The following is a 9,970-nucleotide window of genomic DNA, read 5'->3' as shown; positions in this document are numbered from 1 at the left end:
TGATTGTGGGGGTTTTAAACTCAAGTTTAGGCAGATAGAAGAAGAAAGATAACCAGACAGAAAAAATGTGCAGAATCATGAAACTTGGTAATTATTTCAATTAAATTCATTCATTATTAAATCCCTTAGCAATTTTAAATCCACATGTAATAAGTGCATAATAACACAAGGTGGCGCCTTACACTACATAACTTGAAAAGCCATATAAAGGGTACATATTAACAGTTAAGCAATGTTAGGACTTCCTAACTAAACAGTAATGAAAATCACAATGATACGCCCATTGGATGCAATTTCGTTGAAATCTTTATTCAGAAAAAAACATATTAACATTATTTATAACTGTTCGTTTGACAATTTTGATGTCATCAACATACGTTAACACAAAAATATGTGGCTTATTGTGGTAAGGACGTGGAGTAGGCTACAACCGACAGAAAAAAGCAAAAGGAACAAAAAAGGACAGATAAAAGAATTTGCTGTTTTCTAAAAAATAAACACATCAGCAAAGTTATCAGTGAGGAAGGCCGAAGAGATTAAAGTACCATCTCTTTGCTGTAGCTTTGGAGGCAGTCATCAGTACCGATGATCAAGTCTGCAGTCCGTTTATGGTTGTTTAAAAACAACAAAACCTCATACATGTCAAAAACCGAGCTGATATATACAGACACCATTTAGGCCCTTAGATTTTTTTGTCTTTTTTCTTTTAATGTTAATCACAAACATTCCCCATTCTTCTCAGTTTGCAGTTTCACTGAGCAGAAACTGATTTTGTGGACGGCTTCATTCGAAAAGTACGTGTTAAGTGTATGAACCGAACACCGGTAAACATGCTTCAGCGTCCGAAGACACAAATAAATGTAAGGGAGCTCGGTCATCTATGGTTACTCGTGCTGCAAGGGGCCCCCCGGGGGGCCCCCGAAGCCTTTGTACAAGCTGGATCTAAAATGGTTACGAAGGCAGCCAAGCCAGTCAGTGAGTCAATTTATAAACACCTAGGCTAAATCTGTTTGACATGCAGCATTTATCATTTGATTGCTGAAATTATTTCTTTTATAGATTTTTTTTTCTTTTTAGTAATATTTTTGCTTGATCTGAGTTTAACATGTTTAATGTCAGAGTAGCACACAAAGCAGCCTCAGACCAGAAGCAGAAATCAGAGACGTTCGGGTCCGTTTGAGCAAGGAAAACAAGAATTACTGAAACGCACTGTGGACCATATATGAGCGCGTGTCCTCATGTTAGGCCATGGTGGTATAGTTTCATCTGTTAACTTCTCTATCTGCACGACTGTAAATGTTTCACGTCGCTGAACGCAGCCCAGTTTTTGGTCGTCTCTCCTGATTCAGGGAGAGCTCAGAGGCGTCTGGTGGGCTTAGGGAGAAGGGGGGTGGGGTCCCATCCTCGTACATCACGCAAATCACTTTACCTCATCCTCTTTAATTACCATCATCATCATTTAAAAAGAAGTTACATAAAACAGAAGAGGGAAAGCTGATCTGAAATGATGATCTGATCTTAAAACAAAAAGCCAGTTATATAAATGCCCCATTTCTTATCAGTGCCGCTGGTAGACAACCACAAAGGGTTTTTGTTACACAAAACAGTGGGCAAGGGATAAGAATAGGATTTGCTTGAGCACACAAATACAGAGAGCAGAGGAGGTGGAGGAGGAGGTGGAAAAAAAGTAAAAGAGCATGAAGAATTAAAAAAAAGAAGAAGACAAACATGTAAACGTCTCTCCACTCTGGGGCCGAGGGTGTGATCCCTCCCCTCAGGAAGCCGAGCTGCAGCAACGAACGAACCATCAATCCAGAGGCTAACAATCAGGAAATCCACTGTTCGGACAATTTTGCAATCCATAATCCGTTGTGTAATCCAGCCTGTTCCCTTCCTAGCCCTGCCGAGGGCCTTGCAGTTCTGGAAGGCTGAGGAGGAGGTGAAGGAGGGACGTGAAACGCTGTGTATGAGTTCTGATCGTGTGTGTAGGTATGCGTTTTAGGCATCTCTTGGTTGTGTGACAGTGTGTGTGCATGTCTGATAGTGTGTACATTCTGGCATAGTTGTGTGTTATTGTGTGTAAACTCATTTGTTTTTGCCGCTGACATCCATTCACTAATGCATCTCGGAGTTGAGTTTGTCCTGGAAGATGTAGAGATTGTTAGTGGCAGCGATGGCAATGATGTTCTCGTTCGGGTGCCAAGCCGTATGGAGGATCTTCTTGGTGAAGTCCAGGCTGTCCACACTGATATCATCCTTCCGGCGTTTTCCTCCCGCGGCGCAAACCCTCCGCGGCTTCAGCACGGCCCTGGGTTTGCTGCTCTCCCGTGACGCCTCCAGGGTGACGTCGCGCTTGGTGTTGCGGTCGAACATGCGGAAGAAGTTGTTGTAGGCTCCGGTCATGATAACACTGTACAGAGCACGAGGATAGGAGAGATCCAGTTAGTCTAAAGGCAGTTTTCATGCTTTCATCACATCATTTCTAGGGTAAGCAGGTATGGCTAACGGATGGCTGTAAGCTGGAAACACACATCCATCATCAAACATCAGGTACCTGTCGGAGCCGTTCCAGGCACACTCAAACTTGTCAAAGATGCAGTCGTTCTCGTAGAGAGAGCACAACTTGCTGCGGAGATAATCATGAACCTGTAGGAACACACACAAACAGATATGATTACAATCGAGCCCATCTCACAGCTGCATTACTCCCAGGTATCGACTCTCAGCGTAAACTATAAATAGAAGAGTGAGCAGAAGACACACAAACACACATACCAAGCTCAGCACAACCAAAACACATTAAATATGGGCATGCTGTAACACAATCCTCCCTGAAGGAAACGCTAATAAGACACAACACCAACCTTCAGCAATACAAGGGCCAGGAGTTCATTTTAATCTACCCTCCTTTCCATATCACTAAATCCATTAACATCCAGCTCTCTACAATCGCACCTACCAAGGGTGCGATAATAGAGACACACATATATTCTTACACGCACACATACACTGACTTATAACTGCTTTTCCTTGTGCTTTTATTCGACCTGCCTGTGTCAGCACTGTGTCTGCCCAGTGATGCAAGGAGATGAAATCTACACCTCCTCTTCCTCCAGGTCCTGTTCTCTCCATTGAGCCCCCGCCCCAACCCCGCTTTCCACATTTTGCATAAAGTCAGCAGCCAGCAGCCACCTTGCAATCAATAAACAGTCAAACTGAGGTCGTCTCACGGTTGTACATCAAAACCAGTGACAATTTTGTTTTTCCCTTTGGGTCTTTCTGCACAGGGGAAAATGATACCGTGTCAGCTTGAGCTGAATATACAGTCCTCTTTCCACCCCCCCCAGTCCGCATGATTTCTGATTTAGAGCATGGCACCTCATTCCTCATGAATTTGTGCACATTTTTCATGATCCAGGGGGGGTACAGGTGTAAATTTACAAAACAGATCCATAGATAAATAAATAATAAGGTAGCTTAGCCTTTAAACCCCCCCACCCCAGCACCCACTTTCTGCCCACATACAATGGATTTGGAATTACTCCGTTTCTTGCATTAATTTGTCATGAAATACAATCTGATCTTTTTCTATCTAACAAAATATACACAAACATGAAATTGCTAATGCTAGTGCTGGAGCAATAAAATAATAGAACCTCAAACAAAAGGAAAACTGAAAGATAACATGGAGTGAAGCCTGCAAGCTCAGGCAGACAATTCCAGGTGTGCCTCGTCACGCACACCTAACATGCATCACTCTCCTCACATAACAAACCAAAGATACCCTCCTGGTTTGATGGTCTTTTTAAGTTATAAATTTCTCCCTTGACAAGTCCATCCCGCTATTGGCCTGCATCAATGCTTGCCATTTCAACCCCTCCACAATCCCTGCATCCACCTTTAGGCTCCAGAGGAATATGTACTCACTTTTCATGTGTATCATTATTTGTGTGGAGTGATAGGCTCAAAGCACAGACACCACGCTCTGACAATAGTCTTCCCTGACAGATTTCGACTGGAAGATGTCGAAGCAGGTTCAAATCACAATGCTTTTTCTACTCTACACACTTTGGGCTCATGTTTTTGTGATCGTTATACAATGCCCCTTTGTGCTGTGTGTTCTTCCCAAATGGTGTGATCAATCCAAACACCACTTTCCCAGCAGTGCCATACAGTTTCAAGTTGTCCTTTAATAAATTTCAAATAGAAAGAAAGAGGTGTCTCTCTGGAGGTTTTCCTTTGATTTCCTTCTGTGGGCTCAGTTCTCCATAGCATCATAAAACAGACCAGCTTCACCGATTCCTTTCAGCCTTGAGCTGTCTGGGTCTGCCCAGCTTACTATGGAATTAAATTAACCTCAATAAATTCTAACATGTCTTTTCTAAAAGGCATGATTTCCATCAGCTGATGCTGCTGTTAACTCCTGACTCCAATCAACTCTGCTGTTAGCATAGCAGCTGGAATACTTTTTCCAAACAACACCGAGTGTTTAAATAAAGTATTGAACAAAAACAAGAGCAGGATTATTATTATAGTTAAAATAGAGTCCATATCTGTGACTTAGATGAAGACCTGACCATGTTTTTATACATATTTATACCTGAATGCAGATATTTTCAGAGGCCACCGTACGCTGCATCCTCTGCAATCCTTCTCTCTAATCCTACCATTTACTCTCTTTTATTCATCTCTCCTCCTCACATCACACCATCTTCATACTCCCTCCCAATTCCTCACCCCTTTTGTCCCTCCTTCCCCCCTTTCTCTGCTGCATTGCAGATCTAGGTGTCAGCCACTGTGGAAGGTATCCCTCCTTCACGCTTTACTTTATGAGTGGAGGCTCGGGATCCTATAAATAGCTCCAGTGCGTCTCAGCCTCCCACTCCTGGCCGCCTCACAGGCCCTCACACGTCAGGCAGGAACACATACACAAACACGCATGTTCACCCACAGGCCTGAGGCAGGAATACTAAACACATACTGGAAAAAAAAAGGAGCTGATAAATAGTTTTAGTGCCTATAAATGCATAACCAGAAGCTAGCGTGGCCACTTAGAAGTGACACAGGAGAAAAATTGAGCATGTATGTGTAAATAATAGCATGCGTAAATATTAAAAAGCTTATTATTTCATGTGTATATCAACACAGCATTTTTAAGCCCCTGTAAATTAACTCCCGCATACACAACATACTGATAATTTACAGTTTTAATTTGGGTTTATTCATTTCTTTGACATACAAAGAGATTACGATCTTACATTAAAAAACGTCGTGAGGATTCTGCATCAGTGAGGGGAAGTGCATTTTCTCTCATTTATCCTTAAAAGGTTTGGGAAAAAATCGAATCATCTGTAAGTACTGTGATTGTAAGAGACAATCTTACGCTCATGACTCATTTCGTTCTCCGATCTTGTATTTCTTCCATAACGACAATGCCCTCTTTCAGTAAACCGTTAGTCACCTCGCCATTTGGACAACACAACTGGGATTTGGTCAGTGGTAATGATGACAGTTGATAGTTTGGTGCTGGGTTTCTTAGTAACACCACCCACTACAGTAACAGGTTCAGGCCTTTTTTCCCCTTCCCTTCTTTTTTTTGTTTTTTTAATATTACCTAAGTAATGAAAAAAAAAGAAAGGAATTTTCCCCATTTGATGCCTTGATGATGTAGAGAGTTTTGCACATATCAGTCCAGAGTAAGGTTAAGATGTGCAAAAAAAATGGGGTACCAGTAAAGCTCACCAGGCTGAATCCATCCCAGAGCATTTGCTGCATGTCTTCCCCCTCCTCTCTCTTGCAACTGTGCAAAGTCCATAGCAGATCGTTTTCATAGCCTTAAAGCTAATCAAGGAACCTGCTGTGCATATGTAATGTTTCTCCTTTGTTCAGTGTGTTCTTTAAATCTCCTACAAATAAAATAAAAGAGCTTAAAGTTATAGAACACCAATTGTCAATTGTATTATTTGTGACCTGCAAGGATCCCTGACCCCTGGGAGCTCCTTAACCTTGATCTATCCATTTTTCATCATGGTAGCTGAGTAAGACAGAATACAGTATATTATATTCATCCTGGTGTTTCTTGTCATTTATTGTGACACTGCCTCATGTTTTTCCACACATCGCCAGTCACACACCTGGTATGTCTCTAGGGGCTTGCTCTCCATGTTGAGATCCCAGACTTTGGCAGTCAGGTAGTCTCTGGTGAGCAGGTATCGACCGCTGTGGCTGAACTTGACGTCCGACACAGAGGAGATAATCTCGGAGAAGAAAGAGCGGGCGCTGGGGTCCTCGGGCTCCTCAAACACTGGCGAGTGGGAGGGAGACAAAAAGGCGAGAGAAGGAGAGGTCAGCGAGTGCCGTTAAGCAAGATGAAAGGCAGAAACACAGTTGGATATGTGTGCTTTTATCTCGTGTACGGAGATAAATCTCTCAGATGACTCATTATGTTAAGTGCCATTTATGAGACAGAGACCACGGACACGGCTTCTGTATCTTTCTGTAGAGGTGTTGCTGTCTGAATACATCAGTGTATAAACATTAGCAAATGTCAAAGAGCTCTATTAAAGTTCCTCTAAACACTGAATATGAAAAATAAAATGAAAGATCTAGCTGCTTGCTGAGCACAGCTTGTGCAGGAACACTGCAGCAGTGACTCATGATCAAAGCTGTAAACTGAATGGATGAAGCATTACAACAGGAACAAAAAGTGGGAAACAAAGAAAAGACAGGCAGGAAAGCTTGGCTCACAGTTCCATAAGTATTATTTATGACCAAAATGTCAATGAACATTTCACTCTTTTAGTCAAATTTTGCAGCCGTGTTGTCAATATATGACAACATACCGCAAGCAGTCGAGGAAAGCGTGGCTAAGATTCAGTGACAGGGATTTTTCTAAGGCATACATCAGTTTCCAAACAACAAGCTGACACAATACTGCATGTATGAGACTAGTCGGGATTAACATTTACATTTTTGGTGTATGAACTAAAATGGTTTTGTCGACATTACCAACAGAAAAGAAAAAGATGAGATTGTTTTGTAGCTCAAAGCCAAAAATACAATAAAACATCAGAGCAGACGCCTGCAGAGGCTATGTACAGTCGTTTGCATGACATCTGCTGTGATGTGAAGAATTTGTGGCCTGAAAAATTCTCATTCACATCACATATTGTGACAAATGCTGCAACCGTCTTCCATGTGGTGACTTGCACAGTGAACTACTGCCGGGATGTTTTGGGAAGTGAGACAGAAAGAAATAGTACGTAACCTTTTACACGTTTAATGCGTCAAAAAATTATTTAAAAGAATGACATTGCTTTTATAATGCACAAATGACTCGATGTTCTGAGAAATGAACCAAAGTGATTGAGAGAAAACGTAAATACAAGAAATATAGTGCCATGACTTGAATTGTTGCCCCTTAAGGACGACAGATTTATGGAGCAACTAGCCCTGTTCTGAGGTAGAACTAAAAATTATTACACAGAGTAGAAAAGGTCCAGAAGTGATAAATCATACTTCTACAATGTGGGGAAATCATAATTCTTACAATTTATCTTTTAGGCCATTCGTTTAGTATTATTGTACCTTAAAGTTTTGCCGGCTGTAGATGAGTAAAGCTAAAAATTGGGCACAGCAGCACTTTGAACTAACATGCTCAAAATGCCTAAAAACTTTAACAATTTGTGGTAAAGTAAAAGTCTGGGAATACCAAAGCAATAAAAAATGCACACAAGAGTTATCAAGGAATTCCACTCAATACCACAAATGCAAACCTCAATTTTAAAAATTTAGAAGAAAAATCAGAGGATAGAGATAAACCCAGCTTACAGAAAAAAGCACTGCCATTCCTCGCTGCTAGTTTGGAGCACCTGCTGCTCAGGAGTTAGAGCAGCGAAATGGTTGTTTACTCTAGTCTGCTTGTCGAAGCATCCTTGGGCAATATACTGAACCCCAAGGTGCCTCTGATCCATCAGTGCGAGCATGTGAATGCTAGGGCACAGAAAAAGAAGTGTTTGTGCTTGAATGTGTGTGAATCCATAAATGGACTTTGACTGCTCAAATAGAGTAGACAAACTCTGAGTACCAGTCCATTCCATTTAAGAAAAAAATACAGCTGTTGTTGAATTTTGGCCTGCTTGAAGGGTTAGCATACTTATCTAAAAGCTTAGATCTTTTCTAATCTTTGCTGTAAAAACTATAAACATGCAACATGCACGTGTCCATCATTTCTCTCAGCACATTTTACTCACATTTAGAGTGCTTGTCACACAGTGCTGCTTCTCTCATGTCACAGAGGCGCAGCGTGCCTTTACTGCTGCTATAGACAAACAAGTTACAGTGGTGGGGATGAAACTCAGCCGCTGTGATCACCTCTGTCAGATCCTCCATGTTGGCTGGCTTGATGTCCACAATGTCTGATGGAGAGCGCCACAGCTGAGGAAAACTCTCAAAGAGCCAGCTTCTTCAGGCCTGCGCTTTATAGACTGCACATAATTAATTCATTTATTTATGCATTCATTCATCCTTTTATTAATTTAACTCCCTAACTGACTCAATGAGAAAATAATTAAACTGATTAAAATAATATGGAAACACACACAGGCCAATAATCTACAAACAAAATATAAACAAAAGTTTATATAAATGTATACATAGTCAACACTATATCAATAATTCACAGCAGGAATAAAGCAAACCAATATAAATATATCTAGAGGGGATTGTTGGGAGAAAACGAATTCCATATTCACATAAATTGTAATATTATAAATCCTGTCTGGGTCAGGGATGCGACTGTACTGTGTCCTATTGAGCTGGATTAGAACTCAGAAAAGGGCTGAAATATTTATGCAGCCACTGAATTATTCATTAAGATACATTTTCACTCCTCAAGAATAATACTCCCCTCCCCCAGCACTGTGTGTGTCTTTGTGCATATCTTCATACAACAAAGTGGGATTTGCAGAGCTTGTTGCTTTGTGTGGGCAGGAATTGATTGTTGAGTATGCATGCATTAATGTATGCATTCATTATCGCAGTCCCTGGGCTTTGACAAATATATGCCTGCTTTATGTGCGTACACACATAAGTGTTTGTCTTCATCTCCTCCAGTCTTTGTGCACGAGTGCTTCGAACCATGAAGGATACTGAAGCTACGGTCAGTGATGTCCAGATGCCAAAGGTTGATTCTAAGGTCATCCGCTGACATGTAGGTCTCATAGTCAGAGTTGACAGAGATGGAGTTGATGTGGTAGGTGTGGGCATTGGCAAAGACTCGCCGAGGAGTTACCTCCACCATCAGATCCATGGGCTTCAACACCGGCACCTGGAAAACCCCAAAGAAAGAACAGTTTAACATTTATTCTGAATGAAATGAAAGAAGTAGAAGATATACAGAGTGGAATAAACTGAAATAATTTAATTGTATCATAGTTAATATTTAATGCATTACTTCCTTTGACATCAATAATAAAGGAGCAACTCTCAGGAGTGAAACTTTAGCAAGTCCAAGTGCTCATTCGGTCCTTCACTCATTTAGCTTCATTTTAAAAAACTGTTTGTCGACACATGCTTACATTTAACAAATTCACCCACACAAAAGGGGACTGCACAATATTGCATGGTTAGTTTTAAATTTATGGCTTCTTTTTCTGCATACTGCACAGTGTTAGAATCACTAACATTGGTTCTCCTCCAAAAGGACAGAGGTGCATTATAACCAGACATATGGAGGCACGGTGAGTTACTCTTATTAAGAGTTTACTGCTGATAGAAACACTGAAGCTTTTAATTAATTAAGATCCAGTGTAGACGTTTTCTCCCTGCGCTGTAGTGAAGGATACAAAAAGAGGATTTCACCACCCCCACAGGCTCACACATACTCGCATGTTCCTTGTGCCAGTGACCCATTTTTACACATGCAAACACATCTGTACTCACTGACCCAGTTTTATTTCCTAACCTGAGA

General features: G+C 41.2%; 1 protein-coding gene across 2 annotated transcripts in view; it reads right to left on the bottom strand.

Moving 5' to 3' along the window:
• Positions 1–283: 283 nt before the first annotated feature.
• Positions 284–9,970, bottom strand: part of LOC102204818 (serine/threonine-protein phosphatase 2A 55 kDa regulatory subunit B gamma isoform) — a 21,332-nt gene continuing 11,645 nt past the window's right edge. For both annotated transcript variants that reach the window (XM_005723185.1, XM_005723184.1), the window contains exons 6-10: positions 9,151–9,328; positions 8,253–8,417; positions 6,135–6,304; positions 2,555–2,646; positions 284–2,410 (exon numbers count right to left, since the gene is read on the bottom strand). In XM_005723185.1, coding sequence (XP_005723242.1) covers positions 2,116–2,410; positions 2,555–2,646; positions 6,135–6,304; positions 8,253–8,417; positions 9,151–9,328 — 900 coding nt within the window. In that variant the 3' untranslated portion in view covers positions 284–2,115. The remainder of the gene's footprint in view (positions 2,411–2,554; positions 2,647–6,134; positions 6,305–8,252; positions 8,418–9,150; positions 9,329–9,970) is intronic.

Source organism: Pundamilia nyererei, unplaced genomic scaffold (genome assembly GCF_000239375.1).
Source record: "Pundamilia nyererei isolate P.nyererei 1_Seehausen unplaced genomic scaffold, PunNye1.0 scaffold00008, whole genome shotgun sequence".
NCBI lineage: Eukaryota > Metazoa > Chordata > Actinopteri > Cichliformes > Cichlidae > Pundamilia > Pundamilia nyererei.
The sequence above is the reverse complement of the archived record's forward strand: the minus strand, read 5'-3'. Positions and strand labels throughout refer to the sequence as shown.